The sequence below is a fragment of the Myotis yumanensis genome, unplaced genomic scaffold (assembly GCF_028538775.1).
Source record: "Myotis yumanensis isolate MYYU_CA2020_CCGP unplaced genomic scaffold, mMyoYum1.0.hap1 SCAF_10, whole genome shotgun sequence".
NCBI lineage: Eukaryota > Metazoa > Chordata > Mammalia > Chiroptera > Vespertilionidae > Myotis > Myotis yumanensis.
This window is the reverse complement of record NW_027223761.1, coordinates 17457168-17477593: the sequence shown is the minus strand read 5'-3', so window position 1 is coordinate 17477593 and position 20426 is coordinate 17457168. Positions and strand designations below refer to the sequence as shown.

Here is a 20426-nt window from a genome sequence, read left to right as displayed (position 1 = left end):
GTTAGGGCAGACTGTATTCATTGACTTTTTACAGAGAGGAAGAGAGAGGGATAGAGTGTCAGAAACATCGATGAGAGAGAAACATTGATCAGCTGCCCCCTGCACACTCCCCACTGGGGATGTGCCCGCAACTAAGGTACATGCCCTTGACCAGAATCGAACCCAGAACCCTTGAGTCCACAGGCCGACGCTCCATCCACTGAGCCAAACCAGTTAGGGCAGACTGTATTCCTTTTGAAAACACATTCAGCCCTGGCCGGTTTGGCTCACTGGATAGAGCGTCAGCCTGGGGACTGAAGAATCCCGGGTTCGATTCTGGTCAAGGGCATGTACCTTGGTTGTGGGCACATCCCCAGTGAGGGGTGTGCAGGAGGCAGCTGATCGATGCTTCTCTCTCATCGATGTTTCTAACTCTATCCCTCCCTCTCCCTTTCTCTCTGTAAAAAATCAATAAAATGTATTTTTTTAAAAAACAAAACGGACTTTCAATCACCTTTCACTTTTGAATGGATGCCTCAGTACCATCTTGTCCCCTCCTGGTTCCTGGCTTCCCGCAGAGAAAGCCCGTGCCCCAGCTTCCTCAGCGCACAGGTTCTGCACGTGCTGTGCCCATCTGAGCATCCCGGTCCCTAAACGGAGAGACGCCATCGGGAAGGAAGTGAAAGACCAGGCTTGTCCCCTCACCTGTGGGAATGTCAAACTACCGTCTGACAACAGCCCTTCCAGGAGATCACAGGTGGCTTTTTCTTGCACCTTTTGCGTTTTTCAAGCATTTTCCTTCTGTCTCGGGAGTCCTTCCAAGCCCCCATCAGCCAGTGTTCAGTTTCTCCTGCAGGCATCGACTTTCTCCGCCCTGGTAAAGGCTCCAGCCATAGGGAGGGCTCTTGTTTTTTACATCAGAGTCAGAGCCTCGCGGTGGGAAGTTGACCTGAGGCCTGAGGTTTCAGTGCTGTGAAGCTGCTTGATGGAGATTCGCACACTGTACATTGTCCACTTGAAGCATCGTCGTTAGTGTTAGCCTTGTGCAGCCCTCACCACAGCTCAGTGTCATCACCTCCCAGAGAAACCCCGTTCTCATTAGCAGTCACTCCCACGCCCACCCCCATTCCCAGCCCCGCAATCACTAACCTTTCTGCTCTTTAGATGTGCCTGTTCTGGAGGGATCGTGTCAATGCAGTCATGCAGCATGTGCCTTCCTGTGCCTGGCTTTCACTTCGCCTACCTCCTGAGGCATGTCCTTTCCTCCCCTACACCTGCTCCTGCCATTCCTGGCTCTTCTGAGCCTGTCTCCTTGCCATCCAGCCATGTGTCTGCAGCCCCCTGTCCCTTCCACATCCCCCAGCGCCTGTGTACCTGCTACGCCACCTGGCACGCCCTGGGTCCAGCGCTCTTCTAGCCCTGCCTGCATTGTCCACTACGATGACCGCCCAGCCACTCGAGCTGTTGCATAGATTTCATTCCTCCATTTCACTGTGAAGCCACATGGGCTACCGTATTGGACAAAGAACATTTCCATGATCCCAGGCAGTTACTGCCAGGACTGTTCTAGACAGTCACTCTGCTTTTAAGAACACAAAACAGTCCGGCTGGCATGGCTCAGTGGTTGAGCGTCTATGAACCAGGAGGTCATGGGTTCGACTCCCAGTCAGGGCACATGCCCGATTGCAGGAGGCGGCTGCTCGATGATTCCCTCTCATCACTGATGTTTCTATCTCGCCCTCCCTTCCTCTCCGAAATCAATAAAAATACATTTAAAAGAATACACAATAACTACCACTTACAAATTGTAGTCACTGTACTAGTCCACCAGCAATGGGCAGCGTGGGAAGGTGGGAAGGTGGGAACAAGCACAGAGAAGCCGCGGCTCCCCTGTCACATGGCTCCAAGTTCTAAGTTGGATTTTAACCAGGTCAACCTGACTGAAGTCCCCGTAGAGCATACTCCTTGGGGAGTGTCTGACGGACCCTGGGTGCCCTGGTTGAAATTCCACTGCCAGCATGAGCTTCATGAAGGCAGGGACCACATCAGTCTCAGTCCTCCCTGGAGCCCCAGGGCTGGCACGTAAGTGTTGAGAGAATATTTAGTGAGTAAATGAACAAATATCAGAAGATGACAGTTACTTTTTTAAAAAATATATTTTATTGATTTTTTACAGAGAGGAAGGGAGAGGGATAGAGAGTTAGAAACATTGATGACAGAGAAACATCGATCAGCTGCCTCCTGCACACTCCCCACTGGGGATGTGCCCGCAACCAAGGTACATGCCCTTGACCGGAATCGAACCTGGGACCCTTGAGTCGGCAGGCTGACGCTCTATCCACTGAGCCAAACCGGTTAGGGCATGACAGTTACTTTTGTCCAAGAGTTTCCCCAAAAGGGTGCTCCCTCCCCCCACCACTACACTGGAGTTTTATTTTGAGATTACCATCCACTCCAGAAGAAGGCATAACTACTTTCGATCCAGGTTTATAGGTGAGCTACCGGCTGGTACCCAGTCTTCCTAGGCCCTCAGTGCCCAGGAGACAGATGACAGTGAGTCCCTTAGAGCCAGTTGATGGGGATCCTGCGAATACAGCCTCTGAAGCAGTTCCTCTGGGGTCTGTCCTGGAGGACCTGGGGTGAGGCCAGCACCTGCTCGCAGGGGCCTGTGCTGCTGGAGGGCCCCTCTGGCCGCCAGAGGAGGGAGGAGAACCTACTTCCTGCCCCGAGAGTGCCACCGCCCTGCTCATCCCTGCTGTGGAGCGTGTCCAGAGCCTGAGGCTTATGCAACACAACGGCCTTTTTCAAAAGTCATTTTAGGATTTTTTATTGCAAAGCATTCCTGTAGTTACGGAGGCGGCCTTACAGTGTGGTGGGGAAAGCTTGTGTCTAGGAGTCTCAATTGGTTATAACACCGGCTGTGTGACCTCGGGCAGGTGACTTGATTCTCGGCCTCAGGTTCCCAGTTCACTCCATGGAAGTGAAAATACCTGCTCCATGGGTTGGGCCGAGGAGAGAATGTCCCAAACGCTTGGCAAGTGCCACCTGGCAAGTGCTCGTCCACGTTACTAACAACCCTGCATACATGCAAGTTACAAGTGTTTCCGCACCCTGGCTGGTGTGCTCAGTGGTTAGAGTGTCCCCCTGCCTACCCAGGAGTCTCGGGTTCCATTCCCAGTCAAGGGCATGTACCTGGGTTGCAGGCTCGCTCCCTGTCCCTGGTCAGGGCATGTGTGGGAGGCAACCAGTACATGTGTCTCACATCAATGACTCTCTCTCTCTCTCTCTCTCTCTCTCTCTCTCTCTCTCTCTCTCTTTTTCTCTTTCTCCCCCTTCCCTCCCTCCCTTCCACTCTCTGAAAAGCAATGGAAAAGTATACTTGGGTGAGGATTAAAAAAAAACAGAGTTTCCCCATCCCACAGCCCATTGATAAACAGATGGAATAGGTATGCTTCCAGAATTTTTCTCTCTGTGTACGAAAATATGTACATATGTAATTTTGTTAATAAAGAGGAGATCACGCCATCATGTACAGAATGTTCTGCAGCTTGAATTTTCTCAGTTACTACGTCCCGGGCACCCTTCCATCTGGGATCCTACACCAGCGTCGACAACTTCCGTTTTGAGAGGCTCCATAGCATCTCCTGGCTTCTCAGCTGCTCTCCTGTTGGACGCAGTTTACTTCCGTTGGTTCACTGTTACACATAGCTGGGGCCAGTTCCAGGAAGGTTCAGGAGGTTCATTGGGGGGCATGTGTTCAGAGTCTGGTTTCAAAGCAAGTGTTTACTTGATCTCTTCTGCTGGTTTTCCCAGAAACCTTACCAGAGAGGTGATACCCCATTTACGACCTGGTAATCGTGGTAGAGGGGGCCCGGGACTGTCCCCTCCAGTGACGGTGTGCTTCTGGAGCAGAGCTGCGAATGCAGGTGTGTGCAGGGGCCAGGCAGGTGACGCAAGCATGGGAAAGGACAATCTAAGATGACAGGTGACGCCTGGCCTCAGTGTCAAGGTGAGCATAGGGGACGCCTGGCCTCAGTGTCAAGGTGAGAATAGGGGACACCCGGCCTCAGTGTCAAGGTGAGAATAGGGGACACCCGGCCTCAGTGTCAAGGTGAGAATAGGGGACACCCGGCCTCAGTGTCAAGGTGAGAACAGGGGACGCCTGGCCTCAGTGTCAAGGTGAGAACAGGGGACACCTGGCCTCAGTGTCAAGGTGAGAACAGGGGATGCCTGGCCTCAGTGTCAAGGTGAGAACAGGGGACACCTGGCCTCAGTGTCGAGGTGAGAATAGGTAGCGGCGGGGTTATGGGTGAGAGACACACTTGGTCACTGACCACATGACTGTCTGACACAGTCACATGTCTGGTTGCTTGAGCTTCAGTCTCTAAGAGAAGCAGGGAATGCAGATTTTTCTCTGAAGTCTCCCAGATACAAATGTAGCCAACTCAGAAACCTGCCCTGGCATGGCAGATTGTAACCCCTGCCGAGGCCCAAACTTCATTTTCTACTTTTTAAAAAAAAATATATTTTATTGATTTTTTACAGAGAGGAAGGGAGAGAGATAGAGAGTCAGAAACATCAATGAGAGAGAAACATCGACCAGCTGCCCCCTGCACATCCCCCACTGGGCATGTGCCTGCAACCAAGGTACATGCCCTTGACTGGAATCGAACCCGGGACCTTTCAGTCCGCAGGCCGACGCTCTATCCACTGAGCCAAACCGGTTACGGCCATTTTCTACTTTTGATTATAAATGTGAGGCATGGCAGCTGGTACCTGACCCAGCAGTCACCCCCTCGCCCGGCTGTGCCACCCCTGGCCCAGAAAAGACCAGATTATTCTGTGGCTCATCCTCTCGACTTCCGGGAGCCTATTGGCCACCTTCATTGCTGAGCACTGGGGAGCAAGGCTGACTTGCACCTTAGCTGCCTTTGTGTGCATGTCTTCTGCCCACCTCGGCCAGAGCGTGAACTCGCATGTCAGGTGATGATCACTGATTCCCAGAAACGGTGTCCAACACTCCTTCACAGTCTCCCTCTCCCTCACCTCCTTTCTGGCTCAGCATCACGGTTAAGAGACACACCTCTTGGGGTCTGGTCTCTGTCCCTGGGCAGCAGTGTGGTCTTGGGCAGGTCACCTTATCTGTAAACTGGAGGAAATGCTTAGGTCAGGAAGTGTAGCAGTTATTCCTCTGCTGGCCTCCTCCCCCTCTGCCAGGGGCTGTGCGGGGCTAGTGCTGCAAAGACAAACCACAGCCCTGGCCCTCAGGGAGCATGACCGACCTAACCATGCGCAACAGTCAGCAAAAGGCTGACTCGGGCAGAGGAAGTCTTTCTTGGGTCAAGTTTTCAAGTTTTGAAATCATTTGAGTTCCCAGGTGCCCGGAAGGCTGGGGTCCCTGACTGCTTTGGTGAGCAGCTGCGGGCTGCCACCTCCTTTCCTTCCTGCCAAAGATTCAAGGTGCACTTGTGTCTGGAGCACCGAGTGGGGGAGAATCTGCTCCCTCTTCAGCTCCTTCCCTCTGGGCCCAGCTTCCTCCTCTAGGGGTTCACTTCAACCCAGGGGTCCCCTTCCAGATGAGAGGAAGATCCCAGCCAGTTCCCTGCCAGAGGCTCCCTTCTGTCCCCTTCCCAACTTCCTGTGGGCCGGGTTCAAGGGCAGTTTCCCTTGGAGAGTCCCTGTGGCCTTGTCCAGTCCATGGGCCTGCTCCTCTGTCCTCTCTACCTCTGCTGAGCCACAACCCTGCGGCATGGAGCCCTGAGCTGACTGTGCGCCCCACTCCCAGGTTGCCCCTCTCTGGACCCATTGTGCTCGCAGTAAACAGGGGGTCATCCTGCCTGTGATGGAGCAAAACCTGGCAGGTCAGCTACTGAGCCTGCAGCAGTTGCTTTAAATTTCATTCCTCTCCCTTTTTACCACTCATTCGTTCACTGTATTTACTGAGTGACCACTGTTTGTCAGGCCTTGCTCAGAGGATACGGTCAGTGATGAATGCGACCACGTCCCTACCCACACATTTGAGTGGGGGAAGCAGACATTAAGCAAATAACCTCATCTATATATATAAAATGGAGGAATGTGCAAATTTGCCCGGAACGCCCTCACAGTAACGACCTGCTGGATCGGGTGGGTGTGTTTGCGTGCGTGCGGCAGGAGGCCGGGACGTGAGGCTGCGTCAAATAAAATAAAATGCGTTCACATGCCCTGAAGCACAAACATCCCAGCAGATAACTCAATGCAGGTTATTGTGTAATCACAGTGATTACACAATATCGATTACAAATAAACTTATTTTCACCGAAAAATAACATCTTCACTTACAGATGCCCCAGCACAGCTGCTGAGGCTTTCATCTGTCCCTTTCTACTCCGAAGGCGGCAGGGTTCAAGGAGGAAGGGCTCCAGTTGCGTTTTCTCAGCACCCAGCCAGGAGGCCTCCCTGGGGCGGCTCTCCCCTCCGAGCCCTGAGCAGGACGGGCGCTCCGCTCCGGCCTGGGAGCCCCGTGGGGAGGCGGAGCAAAGTGCTTTCCCTCCGGGACCCTGCTCTCCCTGGGAGTTCGGTGTGAAGGGCGCTCTCTCTGGGAGCCCAGAAATCCACCTCACCGGGCGACTGCGCAGCAGCCAGGCCTGGCGAGCCGCGGGAGGGCGACCTACCCATGCAGAGGTGTATGTTGGCAGAGGCCACGCAGCTGACATAGTTGAAGTCGTCCTCGATGGAGGAGCGGGGGTAGTGGGGATTGGAGTCGGCCATGTCGGCAATGGAACCCCAACTCCCCGCAGAGTGACGTTCAGCACATGGTCCTCAGTCACTTCCTGAGCAGCAGTCAGAAAAAGAATGTGGGTTCAGGGGCACAATTCAGCCCATAACACGGAGGAGTGGGGAGTGACTGTGAATGAATATGGGCTTCTCTTCGGGGTGATGAAAATGTTCTGGAATTAGCGATGATCAACGCACAGAATTGTGAATATGCTGAAGACCACGGTCTTAACTCTGAAGGGGGGAACTTGGCCCTGGTGGGAGAACAAGCCTGGTCTGCAGAGAGGGAGGAGAAAATGGGGTGCTGGTGGGTTGGCGGGGGCCCCATTACCAAGGGCCTCTCTCAACCCCAGGGGCCCCCACGTGCCAAGTGTCTGCTCCCGGCATAGACTCTGTCCTCCCCAACGTCTGGCATGAAAGCTCCTGACCAGGGACCCTTTCACATGGGGACTGGGATTGGAACTGGGAAACTTTTTGAACCTCCCAGAGTCGCCCCAGCTGGTTTGGCTCAGTGGCTAGAGCGTCGGACTGTGGACTGAAGGGTCCAAGCCTGAGTTGTGTGCAGGAGGCAGCCCATCAACGATTCTCTCTCATCATTGATGTTTCTCTCTCTCCCCCTCTCCCTTCCTCTCTGAATCAATAAAAAAAAGTATAATAAAAAAATAAACCTCCCAGGGTCAGCTCTGTCCCTGGAGGGCAGTTTGCCGTGGAGCAGACAGGCTCGGGGTGGCCTCTTGCTTGTCGACACCCGGAGCGTTTCCTGCGTGCCAAGCGCTGTGCTAAGTCCCCGTCAGCTAGTCGGCCATGTAGTTCTCACAGTCCAGTGGCGGGGGCACCATCTCTCTTGCCCAGATCACGCTGCCCACACAGCTCACAGTGGCGTCAGACTTCAACCCTGGCAGCCTGGCTCCAGAGCCCGTGCTGTCACCCACGACTCTGCTGCCTCAGAACAACCCTGTGCATTAGGGCTGATCAGCCTCTGGTTACCCTCATTTTACAGGTGAGGTACTGAGGCCCAGAGAGGTCAGTGACTTGGCTGGGATTAGGATGTTGGGACGGGTGTGGGCAGGTTCCTGTGGGTATGTGAGCTTGGTGCCCGGGAGACCACAGGAACGAACCCTGGGGGAGGCTGTGCCCTGCCCCGGCCGCCCACACCCGTGTACCCAGACTCAGTGCTGCTGCCTCCCAGCTCTCTCCCCATGCCCGGAGGCGGCTCCTTGGCCAGGCTGCGGGAGGGCCTGGCCTGCCAGGAGGGTCAGGGCCAGTGTCAGAGGTGCCAGAGAGACACCCAGGGGCTGCCCCGGGGGCAGGGTGCCTGTATCCCTGGGAAGCCACCTCCCCACTTGGGGGCGGGTGCCACAGAGGCCGCGTGACCTTGCAGCTGACATTCCTAATGGCCACGTGGCCCCAACTGGCAGGGACAGCTGCAGACGGGGCCGGACCAGCTTTGTTCCCCGAGCGGCACCCGTTCTCCATCAGGCCCTGCTCCACTCCTGCCTGGAGCTGCTTCCCTTCCCGGGGCTCAGAGGGCGGCTGTTATTGGGGGTCCCCCGCCATGAGTGCCTAGAGGCAGGGAGCCACCGAGGTCCGCCCGGGTGGGGCACGGGGCTCTGGGGATGGGGCAGGACCAGACGAAGCAGCAGATCGAGAAGGGGCTCCAGCTGTACCAGTCTAACCAGACAGAGAAGGCGCTGCAGGTGTGGACGAAGTTGCTGGAGAAGAGCTCGGACCTCGTGGGGCGCTTCCGCGTGCTGGGCTGCCTGGTCACCGCCCACGCGGAGATGGGCCGCTACAAGGAGATGCTGAAGGTGGGCGCGCCCGGCCCTGGCGAGGGAGGGTGGGGCCAGAGCTGATGGCCCCGGGCTTCCGGGCCCCCCTCCCGCTCTCAGGCCCCCCTGTGCCCCACAAGCTAGCCGCCGAGGACTGGGGCTCTGAACCCACATCGGAGGCCTGGGTCTTAGATGCTGCGTCTTGGCTTGGGGTTCGGGCCTGTGGCTTTGAACTGCAGGGGCTGGGACTCTCGAGCCAGGAGTCCAGGTTCCAGCCTTCCTGGTGGGGGTTTGAGCCTGAGTCTGGGGGCGCTGGCTCCAGGTTTGAGGCTGGGGCTGGGCAGGGGCGGTGGGGCTGGAGATCTAGGCTGGGGCAGGAAAGGCGGGGCCCTGGGGCTGCGCTTGGGAGGTGGAGGCTCAGGGCGGAGGCTCCGGGCCGCTCTGGCTCCAAAGCTTCGGGCTGTGAGGCTTGGCGGGCAGAGGCTGACCGCCAGTGCCCACCCGCCCCGTGGCAGTTCGCTGTGGTGCAGATCGACACGGCGCGGTCGCTGGAGGATGCCAACTTCCTCCTGGAGAGCTACCTGAACCTGGCGCGCAGCAACGAGAAGCTGTGCGAGTTTCACAAGACCATCTCCTACTGCAAGACCTGCCTCGGCCTGCCTGGCACCCGGGCGGGCGCCCAGCTCGGAGGCCAGGTCAGCCTGAGCATGGGCAATGCCTTCCTGGGCCTCAGCCTCTTCCAGAAGGCCCTGGAGAGCTTCGAGAAGGCCCTGCGCTACGCCCACAACAACGACGACACCATGCTCGAGTGCCGCGTCTGCTGCAGCCTGGGCAGCTTCTACGCCCAGGTCAAGGTGGGCCGGGCCGGGGGAGGGCAGCGGCGGCTCAGGCTCCCCTTGCGTTACCTCGTTCAGTTCGTTCAGTCCTCCCGTTTAGGCAGGGACGAGGTGGACGAGAGTCCGAGAGGGGTGACCCTTACCCAGGAAAGTAAAGACTGGGTCTGTCTGACTCTCTGGGGGAACGGGAGGCTCCTGGGTGAGGAGGGGCCGTGAAACGGCCCTGCCACGCACTTGCTGTGTGAGCCTGGACACAGCCTTCTCCTCTCTGAACCTTGGTAGGTATCTATAATAAAAAAAGCGTAATATGCTAATTAGACCAGACGTCCTTCCAGACATCCTTCCGTCCTTCCGGGCGAAGCCAGGGCTGCGAGGGAAGCCTGGGTCCCGGGTGCCTGCCAGCGGCCGCAGGGGATCCCGGGTGCCAGAGGGGGGAAGGAAGGCCTACTCTTGCACGATTTTCATGCATCAGGCCTCTACTATCTATATAATGAGGGAGAGTAAGGATTCATTCATCATATATTCATTGAGCATTTACTGCATCCCAGGCACTGTTGGCCCGGGCTGCAGCAGTGACAGCAATAGCCAAGTCCCTGGCCTCATGAAGCTTGCCCTCTAGTTGGGGGGAGAAAGAGGATGAACACAGTGAGTAAGTAAACTACATAGCATGCTAGAAAGTGCTTCCGAGGAAGAAGGAAAGCAGAGAAAGGGGTAAGAGATGCTGCAATGTCAAACCATTGGACGTTGCAAGACTCGTAGAAGTGGTGTCCATGACTTGAAGGAGATGAGAGTGCGAGCCATGCAGAAACCTGGGAACGAGTGGAAAAGATGGCACAGCTAAGGCAAAGCTCTGCCCTGGAAGCGGGGGAGCATACCTGGCATGTCCCAGGCAGGATGGCGGCTGGGAAGGGGAGAGGGAGATAGGAGGTGGGGTCGGAGGGTCAGGGGAGGGAGAAGGCAGACTGTGAATGAGCTGATGGGAACAGTGACCGCAGGCTTCTGGTCCTGAGCAGTTGTTCTTTCTCTAGGCAGCCAGGCTGCCCTTGGCAGATGTCAATGCCTGGCGCATAGTAGATGCTCAGTAAATCTCAGGGTCAGGGAGTGTGCAGACAGTTCAGAGCTGGGTCGTGAGGAAACGAGTCGTCCAGGATGACACTGAGGATTTTGTTTTCAGCAGCTAGATGGACAGGGAAGCCAGAGATGCAATAGGATTGGAGAGGAATAGGGGTGTTCTCAAACCTTTCTTTATTATGAAGAAAATTAACCATACAGGAAAGTCAAGGGAATAACGTAATGAATTTCCATATATCCACTTAGATTTAACAGTTATTAATATTTGGCCTTACTTGATTTACATATTTTTTTCTATTTTCATTAAAATTTTTTATTTGAAAAAATATCTTTTCAATTGACTTCAGAGAGGAAGGGAGAGGGAGAGAGAGATAGAAATATCAATGATGAGAATCACTGATTGGTTGCTTCCTACTGGGGATTGAGCACGTAACCCAGGCATGTACCCTGACCGGAAATCGAACCATGACCTCCTGCTTCGTAGGTCGATGCTCAACCACTGAGCCATTCCGGTTGGCCTAAAAATTTTCAATTAGAGTTGACATTTAATATTATATCAGTCTCAGGTGTGCAGCATTTACATACCTTACGAAGGGATCCCCCTGAAAAGTCGAGTATCCACCTGGCACCATCTATAGTTATTACAGTATCATTGACTATATTCCCTGTGCTGTGATCTAGTTCCTGTGACTATTTTGTAACTGCTAATTTGTACTTTTAATTCCTGAAGTGTCGTGATATAAAAAGATAGACATCGTGATATTTTTACCCCAAAGTAGTTTAGTATGCATCTCGGGGGTGGGGGCAGGGGGAGGACATTTTCTTATATAAGGACCCTTTCATACATGATCACAAAACTATTACCACACACACCATAATGAGCTACTTTATTTATCTTAAATTTCTGTGCTTATCCTGTGCCCTCGGTGCCTTTGAACTGGAACAGAAACAGGAGCCACACTTGGCAGTGGTTAGCGTGTCTCTTAAGTCTCTTTTGGTAGAAAATTCCTACCCTTCCCATTTATTTCCCATCGTTTATTGAAGAAGCCAGATTAACTGCCTGGTAGAATGTTCCATCTCATTGTCTCATTGCTTCCTCAAGGAGTCGTGTCATTGTTCCCTTATCTCTTTTTCTCCCTATGAACTGCAATTTGAATAAGGACGCGGATAGATGTAGGTGGCCCACTTTGGGTAAGAATGTTACGCGAGCACTGCTGTTGTCAACGTCAGAAACATTCAAACCCATAGAGAGTTTTTGTGAGTTTATTTGAGCCAAACTGTTGACAATTGCCGGGAAGCAAAATGTCAAGGGATTGAGAGAATGCTCTGGAGAATGGCAGTTTTGCACCTTATTTTATATATCACGGTCAAAAGAGGAGACATATGCAGGCTACAAGAAATCCATTGGTGATAGGTTAGGGAGGCGGGAGAAAGCAGAGGTGAAACATCTGGGAGTGGGTAAAAAGTGAAATGACAGATTCTTTCACTAGATGGGTATAGAATAGCTAACAGTCAACAATGGACTCAATAACCCTGAGGGGGTTTGCCGTCTCTGTAGAGCGTGCCCGTGCTTCGAGGGGTCCGGAAAAAGGAAAATTACTTTGACATTCCCAAGGTCTGTGATCGTAGATGCCAAAAGACAATAGACAGGCTCAGCTGGGGTAAAGATTAACCTTTGTCAGGAAAGACGCTGGCCCGGGGCGCGACTACCCACTATAAACGATTTGTAGTTTAAAAGCTTTCATTTCAGGCCGTCCTTTGTGGCTAGTTTAGGTCTCAGTTTGTAAGGCCACGCAGGCCTCCCCGAGTGTGTCAGGTTCAGTACGTGGCCCCTTCCCGTCCACACCGTGTTCTTCATATTCCATCATATCGGGTGGTTGAGGGAGGGGCCCCCCGATCCCTCAGTTTTAGGGCTTGTGTTTTTCCTTTCATGATGCCTGGGAACATTCAGTTCTGCAGTGACATTCACTGTGATGGTTTTAGCATCCGTTGCTGTTTGTTGCCTGGATCAACTCATTCATTTTTACTCTAATAAAATGGCCATTTCCAAGTACCCTTATTCCCGCTACAATTATGAGCTGAGAATTTTCTAACGGGAAGACCTTTCCCTCATCGTTTGGGACTAGGCGGTCACTTTGAAATACAGTTCCTGAAGGAAAGGCCGAATAAGCACTTTTTCCTTCTTTAGTTACCACTTCTCAGAGTAAGGAGTGGCGGTGATGGCTGCCTTGTGTGGTCACACTGACAGGTTTGCTTTGCCTCCTCGTTTCGGGGCATCGTTATGAAAGCGTGGATCTTCTTTATATCCAGTGCTCTTCGGTCGATCGCTATCATTGTTCTTTTTGATGTCCATATTACCTCAACTCTCGTCCGTGGAATTCCCTTCAGTCAGCGCCTGTGTCCTTGGACGACATTAATTTAGTCTTGGGAAGCGTTTTGCTTTCTGGCACAGGAACTGTCCCAGGCTCCTTTTCTATACTCCTGTCTCAGACCTGGAATCGGCCATTTCTTTGGGTTCTTTTTAGTCGAAAATGGTATTTAAAGGCAAAATGTGGGCTCTCAGGGTTGTCATTGCTTCTAAACCTTTTCAGTTGCCAGGGTGTTTTCTAGTGATGCTTTCAGTTCAAGTCTAATGTTTCTGGACTTTCCCTAACTTATTTTATTTTTTTAAATATATTTTATTGATATTTTACAGAGAGGAAGGAAGAGATAGAGAGTTAGAAACATCGATGAGAGAGAAACATCGATCAGCTGCCTCTAGCACACTCCCTACTGGGGATGTGCCCACAACCAAGGTATATGTCCTTGACTGGAATCGAACCCGGGACCCTTGCGTCTGCAGGCCGACGCTCTATCCACTGAGCCAAACTGGTTAGGGCTCCCTAACTTATTTTAAACGCAATTCTCTTTTCTCTTAGACTAAAAATCTTGGTTTCTAACAACACAGTTAAGTGTTTACTTTATCTTACAAAATACATAAAATAGTTTCAACAGAAAATTCCAATATTATTTTTTTTTTAAAGCTGAAGGAAATTTAAGATTTCTTTCCTTTCTTTTGTCTTTATAATACATCCCACTATGGATGAACTGTCCAAGTATATGTTGTAAGTTCATTTGAAAAATTTTTTTCTGTGTAGTTATACTAATGTAATATAATGCAATATAATATATTATAGTGCAACCATATTATATTGCATTATGTTACATATAGCATTATTATATATATATGTAACATTAATGTATTTATTATAATAATATTTATATAAAAGCCTAAGTGACTGACTGTCCAACCATCCAACTGGAGCTATGATGGACACTGACCACCAGGGTAGAGGCCTGGTGCACGGATTTGTGCACCGGTGGGGTCCTTTGGCCTGGCCTACGGGGATCGGGCCAAAACTGGATCTTTGACATCCCGTGAGGGGTCCCGGATTACGAGAGGGCAGTTCTTGGGTGATGCACTCTGCAATTGGGGTCCCTCCTCTCTGGTTCTAGGTGCGTCATCCAAGAATTGCAGCTGCCAAGTCACCGCAGCTCAGCAGCTCCTGCGTTGAGCATCTGCCATCTGGTGGTCATTGCACGTCATAGCTACTGGTCGGATGGTCAAACGGTCAGATGGTCACTTCGGCTTTTATATATATAGACTAGAGGCCTGGTGCACATATTCATGCCCTGGTGGGGTCCCTCGGCCTGGCCTGCGGGGATCAGTGGATTTCTGCGCCGTCACAGCCTGGCCTTACCCGCCAGCTCTTTGGCTACAGCCCGCTGTCTGCTTCGATCCCACACAGCACAAAGTAGTGCCCAAAGCGGCAGGTGGCCAGGGAGGAGCCCGTGCCCGGGCCAGATGCTGTGCCGGACGCCCTGCTGTCCCACTCCGCTCATCCCAGCCCCGCCGCGCCTGCCGCCACCGCCGCTCGGTAGGCTCACTGCTGCTCCACTGTGCTGCGGTCTCTACGCACCTGTCCTAGGGTGACCGGCGCGCTCATGACCACACAGCTGCCACTTGTCATAGCAGCCTCGCTCCTCGCGTGGTGTGAGAAGCAGCTGCAGGCTTACGCCCAGTGAGTCCCAATGCCAGGACCGGGAACCATGAGCCCAGCGCCCGTTGGTCAGCTGAGCAGGGCTCCCTCTGTGGGAGCGCACTGACCACCATGGGGTAGCTCCTGCATCGAGTGCCTGCCCCCTGGTGGTCAGTATGCATCATAGCTACCACTTGACTGGTTGACTGGTTGCATAGGCTTTTATATATAGATAATAATTATAGTTATCATAATTAATTATAATATAACTAGAGGCCCAATGCACAAAATTCGTGCCAGAGTAGGCCTTCCTTCCCCCAGCTGCTGGCATCAGCTTCCCTTTGGCACCTGGGACCCGGGCTTCCCTCTCAACCCTGGCTTTGTCTGGAAGGTTGTCCGGAAGGATGTCTGGAAGGATGTCCAGTCTAATTAGCATATTATGCTTTTATTATTATAGATAATATGTGCATTTAGGGTGCTTTATTTCTATTTTCTGTTTTTAGGGTTTTTGTTTTTTGTCCTCACCCGAGTAGTATATTTTTCCATTGATTTTTAGAGAAAATGGAAGAGAGAGGGAAAGACAGAGAGAAATATCAATGTGAGAGAAACACATCGACTGGTTGCCTCCTGCACATGCCCCGACCAGGTTTCAGGCCAGGGAGGAGCCTGCAACCGAGGTACGTGCCCTTGACTGGAATCGAACCCGGGATCCACAGAGCCAAACTGGCTAGGGCTGTCTTTAGGGTGTCGTGTTTTTTGTGTTTTTTTTTTAATTTTTTTGAAACTAGAACATTTACATGACTTCAAATTAAAAGTACACTGTTAGGAACAGGTTTCTGTTGGGGTTATTGAGAGTTCTTTTGGTCATATTAGCTCAGAGATGCCTGAGGATGAACAGAGAAACGGGCTGTAGCTGAAGGAGACATGAGTCAAAAGAAGATTGTTGGATTTTTATTTTTTTCTTTTAAATGAGGCGAGAAAGGCTGATGGGATTTGTTCCCGAGCCCGAGGAGGGGCTCAGGTTTGATAGGAGCGGGGAGCCCTCCTGCACGTCAGCAGGAGGGAAGCAGAGGGCCCATCGGTGGGGCTGATGGATAAGCTGGTGAACTGGGCTCTTCTCTGGTTTTCTTCTGTTTTCCAAACCGAGTGAGCGAGGTTGTCGGCTCATAGTGGGTAGAAAGGGGTTTGGAGGTTTGAGGAGAAAGGAAGGACGAGAGAATGATTTCGTTGCCTCAGTCCCGATGTTTCATTCCTCAGTGAGTCAGTCACGGACCTTCAGGGAGCAGCTGCTGCTGCGTCCAGGAGGCAACCTGCTGGGTGGGGGTGGGGAGGATACCAGAGCCCCTCCCCCTCCCTTCTGTGTGTCTGAAGCTGAGGGGCCCCCAGGGACTGGGTGAGAAGAGAAGCCAGCTGTATTTTCTTGCCTCCTCATTCATTCATTCATTCATTCAACAAATATATATATTTAAAATATTTTTATTGATTTCAGAGAGGAATGGAGAGGGAGAGAGACATAGAAACACCAATGATGAGAGAGAATCATTGATTGGCTGCCTCCCGCACGCCCCCCACTGGGGATTGAGCCTGCAACCCAGGCATGTGTCCTTGATCGGAATTGAACCCGGGACCCTTCAGTCCATAGTCCGATGCTCTATCCACTGAGCCAAACCGGTTAGGGCCATTCAACAAATATTTATTGTACATCTACTAAATGCCAAGAACCGAGCAATGGGTTATAATCCAACATCAGCACACCAGGTGCAAATCCCTGTGTTCATGGAACCCACACCCCCGCACTGGCTGTTGCCCCTGCCTGGATCACCCTTTCCCTGGGTTCCAGAAAGGATGAATGAACACCCCGAGGGGCCTGTGGGCCCCTGGCGGCCAGAGAAGCCAGGGCCTACAGCCTTCAACTTAGGGGCAGCTCCTGAGGCTCAGCGTGCCCCTTCACCCCACCCCTCCCTGTGTCCCTGCAGGACTACGAGAAAGCTCTGTTCTTCCCCTGCAAGGCCGCAGAGCTCGTCAATGACTATGGCAAAGGCTGGAGCCTCAAGTACCGGGCCATGAGCCAGTACCACATGGCTGTGGCGTATCGCCTGCTGGGCCACCTGGGCAGTGCCATGGAGTGTTGTGAGGTGGGGCAGCAGGGAAGCGGGCAGGGGTGGTGTGGGCCAGGGTCTGGGGCCCAGAGCAGGTGGGTCTCCTCCTTCCAGGTCAGCCCTCAGAAGCCCCCTGTCTTGCTCCTGGTCCAGCCTTTCCATAGCTGAGCCCTGAGGCTGCATGTTTCTCCCGTCCCCACCTCACTCCTTCCAGTCCATTCTCAGGGTGGGGGGCTTCCCTGTGCCCCCCATCCCCTGGGGGACACTTTAAGTTGGAAGAGAGCCATCTCTGAAGTTCCACCGACCTGGGTTCAAATCCCAGCTTTGCCTCTTCCTAGCCAGGTGGCCTGATGGAGTCACTTCTGCTCTCTGAGCCTCAGTTTCCACTTTGCTGGGTGCTGCAAGGCCCCACTGTCTCGGTGTGTGGGGCCCGAGAACCATGATCGGTGTGTAGGGCTCCGAGGATGTTGGTGATCCCTGGGCGCCCCAGTGGTGGGGGCAGACCAACAGCCCTGAGTGACCGGCCTCCCTCACAGGAGTCGATGAAGATCGCCCTGCAGCACGGGGACCGGCCACTGCAGGCCCTCTGCCTGCTCTGCTTTGCTGACATCCACCGGAGCCGCGGGGACCTGGAGGTGAGGTCACCAGGATGTGGGGCAGGGGGTGCAGGCCTGGCCCAGCCTGACCCCACCCCCACCTGGCTGTGCAGACAGCCTTCCCCAGGTACGACTCCGCCATGAGCATCATGACCGAGATCGGCAACCGCCTGGGGCAGGTGCAGGTGCTGCTGGGTGTGGCCAAATGCTGGGTGGCCCGGAAGGCTCTGGACAAGGTGAGGTTAGGCCCGGTCCGATGGCCCCCAGTTCTCCCAGGGCTCCCAGCCAACAGTCTGTGGGTCTGGTCCTCTGCAGGACTTTCACACACGTTGTCTAACATCAGCTTCCCCCGATCTAGGCATCCAGGCCGTTTTCCAGGCTCAGAGAAGGCCCACACGTTGCCCAGTCACACAGCTAAGCTAGTAAAGGGCCAGAGCTGGGGTGTGAACTCAGGATACTTTAACTGCTTCCCGTGCCTGCACAACACCCCACCAGACAGAAATGTTTCCCCTTCTGCATCTGAGGAAACTGAAGCAGGAGGCAGCACCCACAGAGCTCTTGCAGCTGCACCCCAGTCTCCTCCTGCTACCTTCACACACAGGGCGGCTGCCCAGCCATGGCCCCCTCCCCATGCCCACCTCTCCCTACCCGCTTCCTTGCCTATGAGCCAAGGCCTCAGTCAGACAGCTCTGTGCTCAGAGCGGTGCTTACCTTCCAGGCCCTGGATGCCATCGAGAGAGCCCAGGACCTGGCCGAGGAGGTGGGCAACAAGGTCAGACCTGATTCCGTCTCTGGGGCTGGAGTCAAGAGCCCAAGGTGGGATTGTGGGTGGGTGGAGAGGGCCCCCTGAGTCCGCTCATACCCCGAGCCCTTCCTGATCTCCAGGAGTTGCCCCAGCCATCCCCAGACCCCAGTTGTTTCTCTTTCACCAGAGAGCGCTGCAAAGGGCTGGGCGAGAATTCTACAGTTCAGGGGGTAGCAGAATTCCTCAGAACTTTCTTGATGGTTATCAAAATTCCTCGTAGTGGCCTCCACTCACTGAGAGATGGGCATCCCAGGGCTCTTGTAGGTATGGCTTCCAGTCCTCGCTGTCTCTCTGCACAGGTGGGTATAGTGAGCCTCATTTTACAGATGAGAAGGCGAGGCTCACAGGGGTGCTCAGGATCCCACTACCTGGTAACTGGCCTGTCTACACTGCCCAGATATATGGCCTCTCTAAATCCAATAATTGTATCCAAATCTCTAAACAGTGAAAACAGGCTCAGCGTTTCTCACAGTCTTCTACAAGATGTGCATTTCTCCGAAGGTGGGTCATAGTCCCAAAATGCTTGGTGATAGCCACTTGGGTGTACCCGAGTATCTTGGTCTGATCAGAAATGCTAACAAGTTGCTGTGTGTATTTAACTAACGAGAACAGGAAAACAATTATGGAGTCGATGCAACAGGTTTGGTCAATTAAACCCTTCAGAAACATGGGGTCCCAGCTGGTTCTAGGGGTGAAGACCACCGAACTCACCACCCCCTCATTCTGCCTGAGGGGAAACCAAGGCCCAGAGAGGGCAGGACGTTTTTTCTAGGTCCATCAGCCAGGCAGGAAAGTGCCCAGGACTGGACCCTGTACGGCCTGACTCCAGGACAGCGTTTTGGGCTGGGCAAGGGGAGGCGGGGCAGCTGCTCACCAGCACTGACCTGGTCTCGTCCCCTCCGCCCGCACTGCTGTCCCCGCGGGCCCAGCTGAGCCAGCTGAAGCTGCACTGCCTGAGCGAGAGCATCTACCGCAGCAAGGGGCTGCAGCGGGAGCTGCGCGCCCACGTCGTGCGCTTCCACGAGTGCGTGGAGGAGACGGAGCTCTACTGTGGCCTGTGCGGGGAGTCCATAGGCGAGAGGAACAGCCGGCTGCAGGCCCTGCCCTGCTCCCACATCTTCCACCTCCGGTGAGGGCTCCCGCTGGCCGGGAAAGGGGCACGCGGGCCTCTTCGGGGTGCTCTAGGATCTAATCACAATAGTAATACTAACAGCAGACATTGACATAGTGCTTTCTGCGTCCCAGGTGTTCCTAGATCAGTGATGGCGAACCTTTTGAGCTCGGCGTGTCAGCATTTTGAAAAACCCTAACTTAACTCTGGTGCCGTGTCACATATAGAAATTTTTTGATATTTGCAACCATAGTAAAACAAAGATTTATATTTTTTACATTTATTTTATATATTTAAATGCCATTTAACAAAGAAAAATCAACCAAAAAAATGAGTTTGCGTATCAGAGGTTTGCCATCACTGTCCTAAATGCTTCCCATATATTAACCCATTGAATCCTCCCATTCTTACGATCATTCTCTTCAAAGAGAATCCCGAGAGGCCTCTGAAAGGTCATGGCATTCAGACACCTGCAGGTGACCCCTGCCAGGCCAGGGCAATGGGCAAGCAGGGCTGCAGGCAGGGAACCGAGGGCCATCCTCTTCCCCTGACACCTTCCAAGCCCCTGCAGAGGAGAGGGTAGGAGAGAGGGGCCCTGGCCCAGGATGGAAGGACGGGCTCAGTGAGAGGACAGAGCCCTTTGCCTCCCAAGGTGCCTGCAGAACAATGGGACCCGGAGCTGCCCCAACTGCCGCCGCTCTTCCATGAAGCCTGGCTTTGTGTGACATCGTCAGCACTCATGTCACCTCACCTGCCCGGCTCCTCCACCCCTGACTGGCCATGTTTTGGACGCCTGTTTACTCCCGGAGCAACCACCAGGCCTCCTCGGGCCTCCACCAGGGTCTGAGGCCTGCCGACGGCTGCTCCTCAAGGCCCCACTGTCATCGCCCACCTCTTTGTACTTTGTTCTTTATAGAAAAATAAACCGTTTGTACGTGGTCCCAGCGATTCTGACTTCCCTGCCCATGTGAGCGTCCTCAGACACAAGCGTCCCTCCGCACATGTGTGTGAGTGCCTCCAGCTGCCCCTCCAGGTTCTTGGGATGTCGGTGAGCCAGAGACAAAGATCTCTGCGGGAGGAGCTGCTGGCATGCAGGGGTGGGTGGGAGGATGCAATAGACAGTAATGGTAATAATCAAGCATCACAGAAAGTCTGTTAGGGCCCAGCTGGCATGGAACAGTGGTTGAGCATCAACCTATGAACCAGGAGGTCACAGTTCAATTCCCAATCAGGGCACATGCCTGGGTTTCGGGCTGGATCCCCAGTGTAAGTGTGCAGGAGGCAGCTGATCAATGATTCTCTCTCATCATTGATGTTTCTCTCTCTCCCTCTCCCTTCCTCTCTGAAATCAATCAATCAATACACACACACACACACACACACAC

At 53.5% G+C, this 20426-nt stretch overlaps 1 protein-coding gene across 1 annotated transcript; it reads left to right on the top strand.

The window, feature by feature from the left end:
* The first annotated feature begins 8351 nt into the window (after nucleotides 1-8351).
* Nucleotides 8352-20032, top strand: RAPSN (receptor associated protein of the synapse). The gene is made up of 8 exons (XM_070426490.1): nucleotides 8352-8543; nucleotides 9020-9358; nucleotides 16407-16565; nucleotides 17066-17164; nucleotides 17239-17361; nucleotides 17844-17897; nucleotides 18860-19059; nucleotides 19694-20032. Exons 1-8 carry the CDS (start codon nucleotides 8352-8354, stop codon nucleotides 19764-19766), a joined length of 1239 nt encoding a protein of 412 aa, XP_070282591.1. The 3' UTR covers nucleotides 19767-20032.
* The last annotated feature ends 394 nt before the right edge of the window (nucleotides 20033-20426 follow it).

What these genes read in the sequence shown, in the direction of transcription:
- RAPSN (XM_070426490.1), top strand. Translation starts at nt 8,352, where the DNA reads ATGGGGCAGGACCAGACGAAGCAGCAGATCGAGAAGGGGCTCCAGCTG. An exon ending in GGAGCCGCGGGGACCTGGAG is followed by an intron (nt 17,165 to 17,238) that starts GTGAGGTCACCA and finishes CTGGCTGTGCAG; the next exon opens with ACAGCCTTCCCCAGGTACGA. An exon ending in TCCCACATCTTCCACCTCCG is followed by an intron (nt 19,060 to 19,693) that starts GTGAGGGCTCCC and finishes TTGCCTCCCAAG; the next exon opens with GTGCCTGCAGAACAATGGGA.